The following is a 16,776-nucleotide window of genomic DNA, read 5'->3' as shown; positions in this document are numbered from 1 at the left end:
ATCTGATACTCAATAAATATCGATTCGGTGGTTAAGATTATGACATGTGCATGTCCGTTAGTATAAAAGGCGTATATGCTCTAGTTTTTTTAACGGTAAAAACACCAATATCTCAAAAATATAATAAATAATATTATATACCGTTTACGACAGTTTAAGAATTTATTTATTATTTTCCCGTAGAATATCTGTCCACTTGATTATAACATGTCACGCACCCACAAGTGGATACTAACGTGAACACACAAAAACATGAGATAAGAAATCAAGATAAGTCTTAATACCAAATTTGTCTTTGATGAAACATAGACAACTTTTGTTTTATTGTTAGGTTAATGACATACAACTTATTAGAAAAATCTAATTTAATAAGTTATGAATCCCTTATTAAATTCAGCTCTATAAATTAAACATTAACATGAAATGGACCTTTGAATTTGCACTAATATGGGCATGTTTAATAACCAAAATGTACACATCAAGGGGTCGTTTGGTAGCTAATATTTTTTCTTTAATAGTTAATATGTGTTATTAAACAATATCTAGATGTTTTGAAGTTTCTACTTTTATTATCGTATTGATCTCTTGTGAAAAATATAATAAACTAACAAATAAAAAGGACTATAAAATCAAATCTTTCGTATTCATGTGTGTGGATATGTCTTGTATCGAATTAGTAAGAAAAGTTGGTCACAATCACTCCACAAAACAACATATAAAACAGAACAAAACTTCACCAATTCTTATCTTCTTCTTTATAGTTGTCACTATAAAAGAAATAAACAACAAAGAAAAATACAATAATGTCTTAGAACTTCGAAACTTAAATCAAGTTAACATCTCAATACGTCACCAAGTTTTGAAACTTAAATCGAGTTAATATCTCAAAAGGTCACTAAGTTTAGTTGTCATAAAGTGACCATTATTTCTCTAAAGGGTTGTTTGGTTGAAAACAAGTTAACTTGGAATAAGTAATTCTATCATGCAGTGGTGAAGTCAGAATTTTCAATAAGGGGTTCAAAATCTGGAAAAAAAAAAAATAGACACACGAACTAACCAAAGGGAGTTCGACATCTACTATATATATCTAAATATTTATTTTAATTAAGTATAAATAATATAATTTTCCACCGAAGAGGATTCGGATGAACCCCTAACTGTAAGGTGACTCTGCAATAACTTATTTCATCACTATAATAATCCAATGACTACCTAACACCTTCAACCAAATATAGGTTGGAATTATTATACGTTATACCTCACACCGAACAGATCGATTATTTTATCACTACTTCATCAACCATATCTTGAGAGATTTGGTGCATGATGGGTATGTCTTCCTCGTGAACTCCCAACAAAAATGTCCATAACATCATTAAACAAAACCATATGATTCTCAAAGACACTCCACGACTCATGGATGCTTCCAACAAAATAATTCTAAACCATGTTTCATTCTTTCATAGCAATTTCCTTGTATCTTATGTTTATACAGTCAACTGCAATTGCCTTCATTATTATTTTCTATCATGTCGGCAATGATATGTTGAATTGGTCTCTTTTCTAGAGCTTAAAATTAAAATAAAACTATAGTATATGGTTGGTAAATGAGTCTGAAAAAATCAAGTTCCTCTATCCATCCCAACAGTAGTAAATTTGTCCAAAACTCAGACAAGTCAAGAACATCATATCCATTTATTTATACTTCAATCATTGAATCAACAGGGTAATGCCAACAACTAGAGACAATTTTTTTGGGTTCAATTTTGGTGTTCTTTTACATAGAGAACTAAATGATCATATGTACATCTTGTAACAACAAAAAAGAATTAAAGAATGATGTTAGAAACTTAGGCGATTGACCTATATCTGGAGTTTGAGAAAGGTATATAATACAAAGATAGACACTCAAACTTGGTCTCAACTGACAAAACGCTCCAAGGAGGATGCACATCTACACATTTCAACTCGTCTCCATTGTGTCAGTTGAACACTCAGCTTAAAGAAATAATCATCTGGACGCGTCCAAAATTTATATGTCATGTCAGCATCGGGTGTCCACTCGCAAAGTTGGATTGTCTATTTGCCAATCGAGGCCGAACTTGTGTGCCTATGTATGTGTTATGCCTTTTGAATCATCTAAAGCAAGGTTAACTCAAACTTCTTCTCGGGTTAAAGGGACAATATAGAGAATCGTATCAGGCAGGGATTTGAAAGGTTCTTTTCTCTGGTCCATAATATGCTGCCTGTAACTGCATAGATAGATTATTGTCCTCTCTTTGCAGATTGTCGGTAACAATGCCAAGTCCAGCATATTTATAGTCATCAAAATTTCTGTCGACAGCGTTCCAAGGTTCTTTCTTTCTTTCTCCATTACGTTATGCTCATTCTTGGCTTCCAGCTCGTCGAGAATTCTACAGGATAGGCGAACCTGGTTCCTCATTCTCGGTTTTTAGAAGTCTTGAAGTTTCTTCCATCATTTGTTTGCTAGCTGAAAGCAGCAATGCTTATTCTTCCCAATTTTTCATTGAACATCTTCTGGGCTTTGGTGCTCATGGTTGCTTCTTCACTGAACATTGAGTAGGCTACATTACTAATTTCATTGGAAAACGGCTTTCGCCTTGCTTCTTCATTGAACATGAGCTTACCTAGAGAAGGCTTAGCTACAAGGCTAAGTCTCAGCTCCTCCTCACAGGTCAAGTCATTAGCTTCAATGCTGATTATTGGTTCTTCATAAAACATTGTGTTAGAGTTAGATACAGTAGCAACTGTCTGTTCATAGCACAATTCATCGAAAGGGCATGTCTGAGGCTCATCGTCTTTATTTCTCTTTGTGAGCTTAGAGGCAAAGACATCTAAAGCTTCCTTCATCCAGGAATGCCAACATACTTCTCTTGCTTCACTAAATTTCAACTGCAAGACAAAATCAAATATAACATCAGGATACACTATGCAACTAACAAATTACACAAATCAAAGTGATTCGAGATCACAGCAGCTAAGATAAGCAGATTCACAACTTACCCATAGACGTTTTCGGACAGTTTTCTCAGGCCAATCTTCTAGTTCTTCTGTGACAAGTAAAGGAAACATATGCCCCTCATGAAATGTCCCTTGACTTTTGCTCTTAAAACTCCAAGTACCTAAATACTCCTGAACCCCAACATCACCAACTACACCAGATTCCTCAAAAGTCTCTCTTAAAGCAGCATCTTCTAATGCCTCATCAGTTTCCCAACCACCCTATTCATCACAAAACAAAAAAAATGTCAAATTCAAGAATGATTAAGAATAGTAATCCAAACTCCAAATAGGGAGCAAAATACAACAAACAAACAAACTGGATTGTAATTATACCTTAGGGAACATCCACTTTGGACTCTTCTGTGAGCTGATCAATAAGAATTCCAAATCATCAATTTGGGTCCCTTGAACTGTAGATGATTGATTGGTTTTTCTATATCTGTACGGAATGCATCTGCACCATTGGTAAAAATTTACAGAAAGATCAGATCAACATACCCAGATATTGTTTTCAAAATTAAACACAACCCCACATATAAAGATTTCAACTTTCTTGATATTCAACCAAAAAAAATCAAAAATTAATACGCACCCAACAACTTGACGACATCCATCATTGTATCTCTGCAAGTCTCTTCCTGTTCTTGAGATCATAGATAAAGTTTTGGTCATTGCCATATCTTAATAACTCCAAAGTAAAACAAAAGACACCTTTTTTTCTGTTCTTCCTAAAGAAGAAAAACCCCAAATACAGAACTGCAAATTAGGGTCGTTATGGAGAGAGGGGAAAAAGGGAACAAAATCCAGTTGGAACTAATCTTTATTTAGTCTATAAAACAGGGAAAGATGATATTTTTGTGAGATTAGATGGTGAAAAGAAGCTAAAAATACAGATTTTAGTATATTTTGTTTTGTAAATTGTTGTGTGTGGATAATAATATGGGGAGCTATGCTAAAACTGTGTGTCTCCACTCCTTTAAATAGAAAATGAAGATAGTGATTTATAGAATTTTCGTGAGAGGGGGCCAATTGGGGAAAAGTGGGCAAATTGGGCGTGGGTCAATCATTAATTTATGTTCTTTGTAATTTTCTGAGAAGGCCGTGTTTATTTTATATTACGGGTCGTTTGGTGGGAGGGATGTGATAAATAACTTATTTTATTATTAATATTAAAATAATTGAGTAAAATGTAATAATAATAACATATTTAGTAAAATTTTATTAGTATATTTTGAAAAAAATAAAATCAATAAAATTATATATATTGTTTTCACAAGACCTTTTGTTCACTTAAAATAAATTCAAGTAAAAGAAATGAAAATAACGAAGATAGCATAGAAAAGTAGCTCAGAACCTCTAGAAAGGAACAATAAGCATAAGAAATAACGCATGATGATAGATACCAAAAACAAAAATTACAATAACGTGACTAGTATTAGACACCAACAAAACTAAACCTTCAAATGAAAAAACAAGGACAACATTCTACAACCTAATAATCTTCAACCATCCACCTCTTCTTATCTAAAATCATATTCTCAAAATGAAATAATGCTAGAATTATATAATACTACTAATTATTATTTTTTATGTTACTAATTACTTGTCCACTTTTGAATTAACACACCTATAAAGAAATAACTATAGACATAGTGAATTTACCTGTTTATCATGAATTGGATGAATTAAAATTTAAAATTTTTAAGAAATTTTATCTTTTTCAAAGTAATTGAGAGTATACATGTAGATAAAAATAAATGTTCTTTCTTGATTTGTCAAAATAGATAAGTAATTAGAAACAACTATTAAAAGAAAAATAGACAAGTAATTAAGAATAAAAGCAATACTGAACATATGATAAAATATTCTTGCTATTATAATTTTTATCTCACCGATTAAACAACGCCTTTAAAGTAATAAACATTATTATTAGGGTTGTTGTTGGGTGAAGACTATAAATAGGTCCTCACCTAACATAAATTTGTATAAACTAATAATAAGTATATTGTTGGGTAACGCGTTACAAGTCACTATCGTAAGGGTTCTGTAATCTGAGGGTCTCGAATCACTCGGTATTTGTGACCAGCAATAGTTATTCGCTAATTGGTCACTTCAACTTCCGCCCCAAACTCGGCCTATACACGCTTGTGACTTTGGTTATCACTCGAACCACGATGCTTCCTTCCAATAATCTTTTATTAGGGTTAGATCTAGGTCATAAGCAATAGATTCACGTGAATTTATCGTAAATATTTTATTTCATTCTATTGAAGAAGAAAGAAATTTAAGATATAAAACTGATAGCAACAACATACAATAAAAATAAGGGATAATTGTATATAATAGCAAACTAATAACCTAAAATAAATGGAGTAGCTACGATTTGATTTAATTGTGCTCCATAGCAAACGTTAGCCAAAGTTTGTCAGTCTTCTCTCTCCCAAAAATCTCGCTCGCCACTCTCCCATTCTCGCTCGCCACTCTCCCTCTGCTCACCTCTCTCGCTTTATACACAGAAGTGTATAAATTGTGTTTCTGTTTTGTATAAAGCGAGAGAAAAACATATATCTTTTTCCTATACACTTATACTTATGCAATATACATACATTTTACTTCGATTCAATTGTATGCAAAGCAAATTTTATAAAAATATTGCAGCGAAATAGGTAGCGAATTATATAATTGTGCATTATACAATTGCAGTGAAATACAATTTTCTCTCGCTTTATACAACAAAAGTGTATATATTGTGTTTCTGTATTTGTATAAAGCGAGAGAAAAACATATATCTTTTTCCTATACACTTATACTTATGCAATATACATACATTTTACTTCGATTCAATTGTATGCAAAGCAAATTTTATAAAAATATTGCAGCGAAATAGGTAGCGAATTATATAATTGTGCATTATACAATTGCAGTGAAATACAATTTTCTCTCGCTTTATACAACAAAAGTGTATATATTGTGTTTCTGTATTTGTATAAAGCGAGAGAAAAACATATATCTTTTTCCTATACACTTATACTTATGCAATATACATACATTTTACTTCGATTCAATTGTATGCAAAGCAAATTTTATAAAAATATTGCAGCGAAATAGGTAGCGAATTATATAATTGTGCATTATACAATTGCAGTGAAATACAATTTTCTCTCGCTTTATACAACAAAAGTGTATATATTGTGTTTCTGTATTTGTATAAAGCGAGAGAAAAACATATATCTTTTTCCTATACACTTATACTTATGCAATATACATACATTTTACTTCGATTCAATTGTATGCAAAGCAAATTTTATAAAAATATTGCAGCGAAATAGGTAGCGAATTATATAATTGTGCATTATACAATTGCAGTGAAATACAATTTTCTCTCGCTTTATACAACAAAAGTGTATATATTGTGTTTCTGTATTTGTATAAAGCGAGAGAAAAACATATATCTTTTTCCTATACACTTATACTTATGCAATATACATACATTTTACTTCGATTCAATTGTATGCAAAGCAAATTTTATAAAAATATTGCAGCGAAATAGGTAGCGAATTATATAATTGTGCATTATACAATTGCAGTGAAATACAATTTTCTCTCGCTTTATACAACAAAAGTGTATATATTGTGTTTCTGTATTTGTATAAAGCGAGAGAAAAACATATATCTTTTTCCTATACACTTATACTTATGCAATATACATACATTTTACTTCGATTCAATTGTATGCAAAGCAAATTTTATAAAAATATTGCAGCGAAATAGGTAGCGAATTATATAATTGTGCATTATACAATTGCAGTGAAATACAATTTTCTCTCGCTTTATACAACAAAAGTGTATATATTGTGTTTCTGTATTTGTATAAAGCGAGAGAAAAACATATATCTTTTTCCTATACACTTATACTTATGCAATATACATACATTTTACTTCGATTCAATTGTATGCAAAGCAAATTTTATAAAAATATTGCAGCGAAATAGGTAGCGAATTATATAATTGTGCATTATACAATTGCAGTGAAATACAATTTTCTCTCGCTTTATACAACAAAAGTGTATATATTGTGTTTCTGTATTTGTATAAAGCGAGAGAAAAACATATATCTTTTTCCTATACACTTATACTTATGCAATATACATACATTTTACTTCGATTCAATTGTATGCAAAGCAAATTTTATAAAAATATTGCAGCGAAATAGGTAGCGAATTATATAATTGTGCATTATACAATTGCAGTGAAATACAATTTTCTCTCGCTTTATACAACAAAAGTGTATATATTGTGTTTCTGTATTTGTATAAAGCGAGAGAAAAACATATATCTTTTTCCTATACACTTATACTTATGCAATATACATACATTTTACTTCGATTCAATTGTATGCAAAGCAAATTTTATAAAAATATTGCAGCGAAATAGGTAGCGAATTATATAATTGTGCATTATACAATTGCAGTGAAATACAATTTTCTCTCGCTTTATACAACAAAAGTGTATATATTGTGTTTCTGTATTTGTATAAAGCGAGAGAAAAACATATATCTTTTTCCTATACACTTATACTTATGCAATATACATACATTTTACTTCGATTCAATTGTATGCAAAGCAAATTTTATAAAAATATTGCAGCGAAATAGGTAGCGAATTATATAATTGTGCATTATACAATTGCAGTGAAATACAATTTTCTCTCGCTTTATACAACAAAAGTGTATATATTGTGTTTCTGTTTTTGTATAAAGCGAGAGAAAAACATATATCTTTTTCCTATACACTTATAATTATGCAATATACATACATTTTACTTCGATTCAATTGTATGCAAAGCAAATTTTATAAAAATATTGCAGCGAAATAGGTAGCGAATTATATAATTGTGCATTATACAATTGCAGTGAAATAGGATAGCGAACTATATAATTACAGCGAAATAGACCAGCGAATTATACAATTGTATATGTATAGCGAATTATACAGTTTTATGTTTTCTATGGAGCGCAATTATGCAAACTTTGCTATAGCATACAAATATGAATTTTTTGTTTGCTATATGTGAAAGTTGCCCTAAAAATAATAACATATTAAGAGGTTGTTTGGTAGAGTGTATTAGTAAAAATAATGCAAACATTAATTATATATGTTATGTAAAACTAATTCTTACATTAGTTATACACTCTTTTGTGTATTGAGCAGTGTATTAATAATATTATGGAATTCTAGGTGTTAGTTATGCAAAGGATTTAATATATGCATTTATATGGTTAAAGACCCAATTACCCTTCAAAAGTAATTTTACATCTTTTCCACCATAATTATGAAGGATATTTTTGTAAACAAATATGTTTATACAATGCATACTCTTTTAATATATCAAACCAAACAATGCGCAAGTGTAATCACACAAAATGAAGTCGAGAGAGGATAATATGTCTGCAAATCTTACCAATATCTTGAAGGTAAAGAGTTCATTTTCGAAGGAAGGAATAAGACATTTCCATTTAATTTGCATACATTTTTAATATTATAAATGTAATTGATATATGTATTAGGTAACTTTAGTAAAAATATCTAAAATTTGGCACCATCAAGTCCATAACTTCACTAACAAAAAATTATCCGCAACTCGATATTATACGTAATAGTTCAAATTCATTAGTTATTTCTCCTCCTTTTAGCTTAAATTTGAATTATTGGAATCTAAGACTTCCTTATTTATATACTCAACATCGAGAAAAAATTTATCTGTACCGGGTGTTTACACCAAGCAAATGAAATCTCCATTAGCATGTGATTTAATGCAGTAAAATGAATAATAAATTTAAACACATGACATGCATATATTGATTTTGTACAAACACCTGGTGCAAGCAAATTTTACACTTCAACATCATCTCTTATATTTTTATAAATTTGCCTTTAAGGGTGTTTCCCATGATAAAAAAGAATATCACTTTTGATATCGAAGTAGTATTTGTATGTATTATTTTGATCATTATGGTGTAACAATTGGGTAGCACTCAAAATTATTACTTAATTATCTATGTCAATAATTGGATTTAGTGTTTGTCGATGTTCCCTCTCCACTCATCTTGTTTTATTACAATTTAAGGCAGTTGAGACACTTTCCAAAATTGGCATGTGAAAACTTACTATACACACTGTGAATGTAAATGAGTGAATAGTGAAGTTAGGAAGGAGGTGCATAGCATCTCATCATGTAAGATTAGAGAACACTAGAAAATACCATTTATGATATATTTTAGAGACTTTTCTCAAAATTTTTTCGCTTCATAATTACGATACTGATATATAATATGTATAAAATAACTATGTCTATCTATACACCGAATACAAATCAGGTCTCTAATATTGTCTTTATTTCAACCGACTCACCCTTGGATGGAGAAGAATTTTCATTTCGTATAGCTTTTTACTGATTTCATTTTTGTCGTTATTTATTTTTGCTTTTACACGTTTGACTCCAAAATATGATTCTACCATGTAACAACGGGCCTAATTGACATTTATTTTTTTAAAAAAATAAAAGGAACTCCCAAATGTGCAATTTGAAACAGAAGCTTCAATTCTTTACAGTACATAATTCACAAAATTTACCTTGTTAATAAGTTTGTATACGTAGACTGTGATGAAAGTCCAAGAGAAAATAAGAATAAAAAAATACACGTTTTGGCACACACAGAGACAGAGGATTTATTTTATTGCATCCAAAGCGTGAAGAAGACCATGTCTAAAACACGCAATAACTTATAGCAAGTTGGACACAAAAGACACTTTTGTCTGCGTAACTAAGGACGAGGGATCAAAATTTAAAATTTATAAATTTTAAACTCGTCGTTAAAGTATTTAATACGATAGCTTGGCCCCTATCATAACAAACAAGAACATGCTGATGCTGAACTGAAAAGACAAGACCACGTGTATAACAAATGTTAAAAGGTGTTTATTGTGGACCTACTATTTAAGTCGCAAACAACTTGTCATGTATCTGTACCAATCCTTAGCAAAAGTATTGCGTATAATTAAACAAACATTATGGATGGTGAAGAAGAAACACCTAATAGGATATCACTAATAAATTTTAAGAGATTTAACGGATAAAGTTATTGTTATGTGATGTGTTCAAACTTTGAAAATCACTTCTAAAAAAATGTAAGATAAAACTGTGCACAGTAAATCCTTATGATTGGGTCTTTCCTACACCTAGCACATAACAAGAGCTTTAATATACCGACACTTTTTTTAAAAATTTTTTAAAAAAACATTTTCCGAAATACACGCAAAGACTTTCGAGATAAAGTTTTTGAGATATTTGATGAGCTAGGCAGTTGGGAACATGATGTGTCATTTTTTCTCCCATTTGTGTGGTATCAATCCAATATGAATCAATTCTCACCTTTGGATTCGTTAAATCAATAATAAATGCTATCACATGGAATTATTGGTGATGTTAACCACTTTGCTTTCCCAACGAATTTTTCTTTTGAAAAAAGTGCTCCTCGAATTTCTTACTTTCTGGAAAATGTTGATAACTCTAGTGCACTCAATCAATTAAATGTTGACCTTGCAATTTTCTCCAGCCCACATTATTTTAGAGGACCTAAGTCAACAAACAGCCCATTGTTTAGAATCATCTGCCCCAATTATGATGTTTTTTTTGTTTTTCTAGAACAAAAAGACTAGTAAGAGCCCAAATTATAATTACAAATTTATAGTTCACCTTATTTTTTGTCTTTTGGTGAATTAGCCTAGAAAAACTGCGCCGTATAAGGGTTTTGGGCCTCTGTTTTGGTGCACATGCATTGGGCTTCTATTTTCGTCTACTCCTAGAAGATATTCTCGATGGTTGATAACTTGAATTTGATTAAACAAAACTAAAAAAATGAGAAAACTGAAAAAAAAAATAATCAACTATTGTCTGCCTTCACACGCTATTGTTAGAAACTTGAGTTTCATATAGCTCATGCGGGATGTAATAGACAAAAAAGAAAAATTCCTGAAGGTAGCTAATTACCTGCCATATTTGGACACCTAATCCCACCCCACCATTTTAGTATACACTATGGAATAAAATAATACCAAGACTAATTGATATCCCTAACGAAATGTGACATAAGATAATTCTATATTTTATCTCGATATTACTAATTAGTTATCTATTCACCAACCACAAGCAAATTGAAAAGGACTTTGCCCACAGGTAAAGCCAAACCAACTACATAAACTTCTTTAATCTATATAGAGCCACGTCACCAACCAAAATACACATATACCTTGTGTCCTCATCATAACTATAATCATGTAAAAAGTAGATTACGGAGTACTTTTTGTTATTTTGACCTTTTAAAGTTTTTTCCCACATTCACACCTGAAGTAAACCGTACATGCATTTAATTTGCAGATGAGAAAGGGGAAGCAATCAGAGCATCATCCAATCCAAGAGACTAGGATGTCTTTCATTTAAAAAAAAGGAGAATTTTACATAATGTTGAAATTGATTATGTTTAACAAATAATTATATTAAAATTATTTCTTATAATTGATTTAATATATTAAAAATAGCATACATTTCAAATGTTTACATTATTTTCCGTAATGCATCCTATCAAACCCTTACTGTTTAGATTTTTTTAAAATGATCTTTTCAAATCTCTTGAGCCATTATTTTTTTATGCATAGAAAGAATATAGAATTAAAACACATTCGTAAAAGCACAAGATCAATTGACCTACTATGAAGTTAGCTTTCAATTTTCATATAATTCGTATAACACTTAGAATAAATTCATTACAGATTTAATTTATACGAGACGTATGATAAATCTTACAGTATTAAGTTACCACGAAAAATATCACATGTGGTTGTGAATAGTAAGTGTGTTAATGACGTGGGGAAAAGATTATCAGCTACTATAGTTTATAGATTCTTTTTAGTTTATATAAATTAAATTCATTATCATATACCGTGAACATTAAACCTATGTAATTAACTTTAGTGCATGTATCTTTTGACTTTGATTTGCATCCAATGACCCAAAAAAAATGTTATCTTTTGACTTTAATTTGCCTAAAAAAAAATTATGTATCTTTTGACTTATGAGATAGAGGTTAAAGTATTTTTGTCTGAAAGGAGAAGAGTTATAAAAAGTCCTCCTCTGCAGTTTATGAGGGGAAATTGTATGAGATTTAATCATGCCTTCCTTATGATATAAATGATTTAATATTTCACGTGTATCATACCTAACGCGTAGGGTTGAAATTACTTCTTTTTTGTGGGATGCATTTGGTTATGGTCTAAAACAGTGGTCTAAGTTTTCAAGTTTCGAAAACTCTGTATTTATCCGATCTTCCAAAGAAGTTCCCATCTTCCACCAATTTTTTGTTTCACTTCCCTCCCTTCTTATGACCAAACTTCCACCACAAATTAAGGGAAGAAAAAAATCTTGGGGGTTGTGTTTGGGTACCAAACTCACCAAATCTATATTAATAGGCAACCATTTCAGTGATTTTATTAAGAGAAAAACTGAATACTGCCTATTTTGGAGAGAGTTCATATGGAGAAGAAGAACAGCAACATGTCAAAGAAAGAAGAAGGATTCTTTGAACAAAACCAAGAAGGTGACAATCATCGTCAGTACATTATGCATAGCCAAGTGAAGAAGATTAAGGAGGAAGAGTCTGAGAGAAATGTAATTGACCGGCCGGCTTTAGCAAGGGAGGTCATCATGACCAGGCAACATTCTAGATCACGCCTTGGATTAATATCTGGCCAACCTATATCTGTTGGCGACTCTTAGAAGTATTGAGTCAAAATTGGTTGTTTTCAATTACAAGAAGCTTATATAGATCACTTAGGTTCTACCATCTTTCTTGCTCTACCATTTAAGAGGGTTTTAGGCTTTGTTTCTATGTATGTAATTATGCCTCCAGTACAGAATATTAAATGGTTATGAAACCTTTAGAAGAGTTTATCTCAGTTTTCCTTTTCTATCTAGATTGCTTACTTGTTTAGTCTTTTTTCTTCTCCTGTTTATGTAATTTTCATCTGGATGGTTTATGGAGAAGTCTTATCTTATCCATGTTTGACAACTTTTTGCGAACATCAAAAGCTAATGATGAAAATTGAGCTGACAATTTTACATTCTCGCTGGAAGCACAGAATAAACTCTATTTCTATTTACTGCTTATGGTTTTTTCAGTGTGTTTCTACCTATTTTAGGCCTCCATGGCGAAAGATTCATTTGTTTCATCATGTTTTTAAGAAGATGATATCACGGATCTTGAATCCCAAACAGACAAAGGTACTTTGTAATTTATACTGCAGCTCTTAAACTTGGAAAGTCTACTCTACTTTCTACCTGAGAGCATAACGAAAATCACTTTTATGTATGTACTTCCCCATAAAATTCTAACAGAATTATGATTGATTTTCACATATCTGTGAGAGCTTGGTACCTTGGATCATAGTTCAAATAAGGCAACTAAAGTAATAGATGGAATGAAAATTAAGAAGACTACCAGCTAGCTATGAACAACTAATGAATCAGGCTCACAACATACATAGCAAAAGGAACAATAGATTGGAGAGCACCATAACAAAATGAAGAGCGTTAAGAAAATCAGTAGATTTGTGCACCAAAAATTAACCATACCCAATTTGCGATATCTATGATATACTTATCAGTCAGAAAACTAGTACTATCAAGGGAAATACTAAGCAGCTTTACACCAGTTAGCAATAAAATGTGCAGCAATTCCTCAATAGCTATGGATCATATAAGGCTTGGTTCTTCTTCTTTTAGTGAGAACAGAAGTACCAAGCTAGGTGACAAAAGTACTAGAAATGCAGAACAGTCAATTACTCAGGATAACGTGAACAGCTTACCTATTGAATTCAGAAGGTTTAGAATGGTGCAAATAGCTCAGGATTCACCCCGGACATTCTGAAGTAGATATTTAGCATTCAACAAAAGACCATCAGCCTCCTCATTTGAAGTATCAAGCAAGCGCAGTTCCTTAATCTCTTCTTGCCACTTTTCCATCTGTTCCTTGTGGATTCTGCAAATAAAAATACTTCAGCATTTGTAGCCGACCTTGTCCTAATTAGTTAATTTTTCCACTTCCACACTTACAAAATTATTCGTTCTTCAAACTCATTACTCAATTCCTTCAGCATGGACTTCCCTGATTCCAGCAGCTCAGAGACCTTCTCGAGATGATAACAAGAATTGTGTCAACCAATACACACGCATATATTAAAGAGTGTGAGCGAAACTTAAATTACAATCACTGGTATTAACAACATCAAGTCCATCATTTGCTTGATTAGACTAAATGTCTCTTCTCCCTTCCTTATGTCAGCATTGTAGTTATTTGTCGAGGTATAAAAAAATAAGAATCTAATATTGTACCAGGTTAGTGAAACGGTTGATCTTCTCAAGAATATTAGCAATCTCCAGCTCCATCTGTTCAGATGCCAATGTGGCAACTGCAGTTTCTTCTTCTACTGTCTTAGCAACTTCACTATCAGTCTGTGTGGTTCCATTATCCTCCACCTAACAACAATAATAACTTCAATCAGGAAAAATATGAAGTTAAAATGCTTTTAAAGAAGATAGGGGACATACAGAAGGTTTGAGGCGCTTATTTGTGACATCAGCAACTGCTAGTTCCATTGTGGATCTGTACTAGCAAAAACTGGAAAACATTACACTCGTAAGAGACTGCCAAAACAATAAACGAATACGAAAGCAAAAATGACGCCATATTACGGAGAATTCCTCATAATCTTAGTAACTGAAATGCACATGTAATGTTCTATCAAATGTCAGATACAAAACGTGTCCCAAAAACAAACAAAACTTGCTACAATAGAAAACACTAACACTTCCTAATCAGAACAAGCATGGATAAACGCTGTCTAAAGTTTGCAGTATTGCCCACCTAAACAGCAGAATACTCGTGAAGCTAAATTAAAATCACACAAATTAAAAAAACAAACAGTAGATTCCTTGGTTGAGCTACTTTTCTAGGTCAAGCTTCTACATAATATGTTAATAACTTATATAAAATCCATACATCGTGCTTCTAGTCATCATTAGTACGGTAGTTATACTGTCGATGCGCGTGAAATGTACCAATTTTTATTCATAATTCTTCTTCAATAAGCAAAACAAATGCAGTCTACAATTCAATCAGCAAATCGATAATCGTCGAGCTTATGCAGTGCAAAGTAGTTGTGGATTATTAGTCAAATTTTCTGATACTGAATTACTTATCGTATTTAAGCAATTCGAACGAGTTTGTTCCCCAGTGAAAACGTCGTAACCAAAATTTGAGATGAAGACGTAGTAGAGAGAGAGACTTACAACTCGACGCTGCCGGATAAACTGATCACCGCTAGTTCTCCGCGGAAGAAAAATGGAGAGGAGCAAGTTGGAGCGGAGGGAAAGAGAGAAAGCTCGCGCGGAATTTGAAATTGGGGGAAGAAATGAATCAATCGGGATATTTATAGTCGAGCAAACGGGCTAAAAGAGATATTGTGGGCTTGCGGGTTTAAAATCACAGGGCCCAATGCTTGAACCTCGATAGACCTGAAATGGGCAATATAGCCACTTTTTACACCGTTACGTTATTTAGGAATTAGGTAACAATGCACAAATAGAATTTTTGTGACATTGTATAAATTTTAACCTCGTTAAATTTGCTGTTTCGTTTGAACTTTATGACGTATTGTTAGGATTTTTTAATTTGGTATTATTGAAAAAGACTTGTCTTTAACAGTTGATATAGAACTTATTTTTTAATAGATAAAATGAATGAGGTTAAGGAAAAGTTGTTAGAAGAAGAAGAAGAAGTCAAAGAGTCGTAATAAATTTTCAATTTAGATGTGATCAAAATCATTAAAGAGTCATTCAATTTTAAAAATTCCACTTAGCGATTCTGAATATTGTAGGCATATAAAAGTTAAGGTGTTTTAAGAGTGTTATTTGTAGGATGTGTAGGGGTAAAGCGATCGAGATAAAGAATATTCCACTTGAATTGTAGAAGAGTATAGGTATTGAGTAACTAAAAAAGTTGTTTAATGTCATTTTCAAGACGACAACAATGTTCAAAAGATAAAGATGGAGTACAACAATTTTATTGCACAAGAACAAGGGTGACAATTAAAATTGCAACAACTATAGAACTAGGTATCAAAATGTTAAGTCACGAAGGTTTGGGTGAAGATGATAGAGATGAGGGTGAAGAGGTCGTGGTTAATTCCGAGAATAAATTCAAATTCATGTTGAAACACTCAACTACAAATAAAGAGGACTTAACATGGTGTTCATCGATTTGAAAACAGCTTACGACAATGTCCAACAAAATATTTTATGAAGATGTTTAGAGGCTAGGAGTGTACATATGACACATAGATCAAGGATATGTATGATGAAGCTATGATTCAGATATTCAAAGCACTTCTCAGTGTTGATGAGATTGGACCAGGGATCATCCTTAGCCCTTTTTCTTTCTTCGATATTGGATGAATTGACAGTGTCAATAGGGGTGTAAAAAAAAAACCCAAACATAGATAATTCTGTCAATTTGACACAATAAATTCAAGGTGGTTAAGATGGTGTATGACTTTGCTATACTATTCTATCAAATTGATTTTTGATATAAAATAATATAATAATTGATGTATATTAAATATATATCACAATAATTATAT

At 31.6% G+C, this 16,776-nt stretch overlaps 2 protein-coding genes across 4 annotated transcripts; both read right to left on the bottom strand.

The window, feature by feature from the left end:
- Positions 1-1,676: 1,676 nt before the first annotated feature.
- On the bottom strand, positions 1,677-4,093 carry LOC107015057 (nudix hydrolase 18, mitochondrial-like). Of its 2 annotated transcripts, XM_015215221.2 has the most exons (5): positions 3,617-4,093; positions 3,358-3,478; positions 3,025-3,243; positions 2,649-2,913; positions 1,677-2,569 (listed from the first exon to the last, which is right to left on the bottom strand). In XM_015215221.2, the coding sequence occupies exons 1-5, from the start codon at positions 3,700-3,702 to the stop codon at positions 2,553-2,555; spliced, it is 708 nt and encodes a 235-aa protein (XP_015070707.1). In that variant the 5' UTR covers positions 3,703-4,093; the 3' UTR covers positions 1,677-2,552. The 2 variants fall into 2 exon arrangements, with proteins under 2 accessions (XP_015070707.1, XP_015070706.1); XM_015215220.2 differs by having other exon boundaries at positions 1,677-2,913; positions 3,617-4,091.
- An 8,353-nt stretch (positions 4,094-12,446) lies between these two features.
- LOC107013975 lies at positions 12,447-15,538 on the bottom strand. Of its 2 annotated transcripts, none has more exons than XM_015213849.2 (5): positions 15,428-15,538; positions 14,687-14,756; positions 14,471-14,614; positions 14,192-14,265; positions 12,447-14,117 (listed from the first exon to the last, which is right to left on the bottom strand). In XM_015213849.2, the coding sequence occupies exons 2-5, from the start codon at positions 14,732-14,734 to the stop codon at positions 13,982-13,984; spliced, it is 402 nt and encodes a 133-aa protein (XP_015069335.1). In that variant the 5' UTR covers positions 14,735-14,756; positions 15,428-15,538; the 3' UTR covers positions 12,447-13,981. The 2 variants fall into 2 exon arrangements, with proteins under 2 accessions (XP_015069335.1, XP_015069336.1); XM_015213850.2 differs by having other exon boundaries at positions 14,687-14,741; positions 15,428-15,530.
- Between the last annotated feature and the right edge of the window lie 1,238 nt (positions 15,539-16,776).

Source organism: Solanum pennellii, chromosome 3, assembly GCF_001406875.1.
Source record: "Solanum pennellii chromosome 3, SPENNV200".
Lineage (NCBI taxonomy): Eukaryota > Viridiplantae > Streptophyta > Magnoliopsida > Solanales > Solanaceae > Solanum > Solanum pennellii.
The sequence above is the reverse complement of the archived record's forward strand: the minus strand, read 5'-3'. Positions and strand labels throughout refer to the sequence as shown.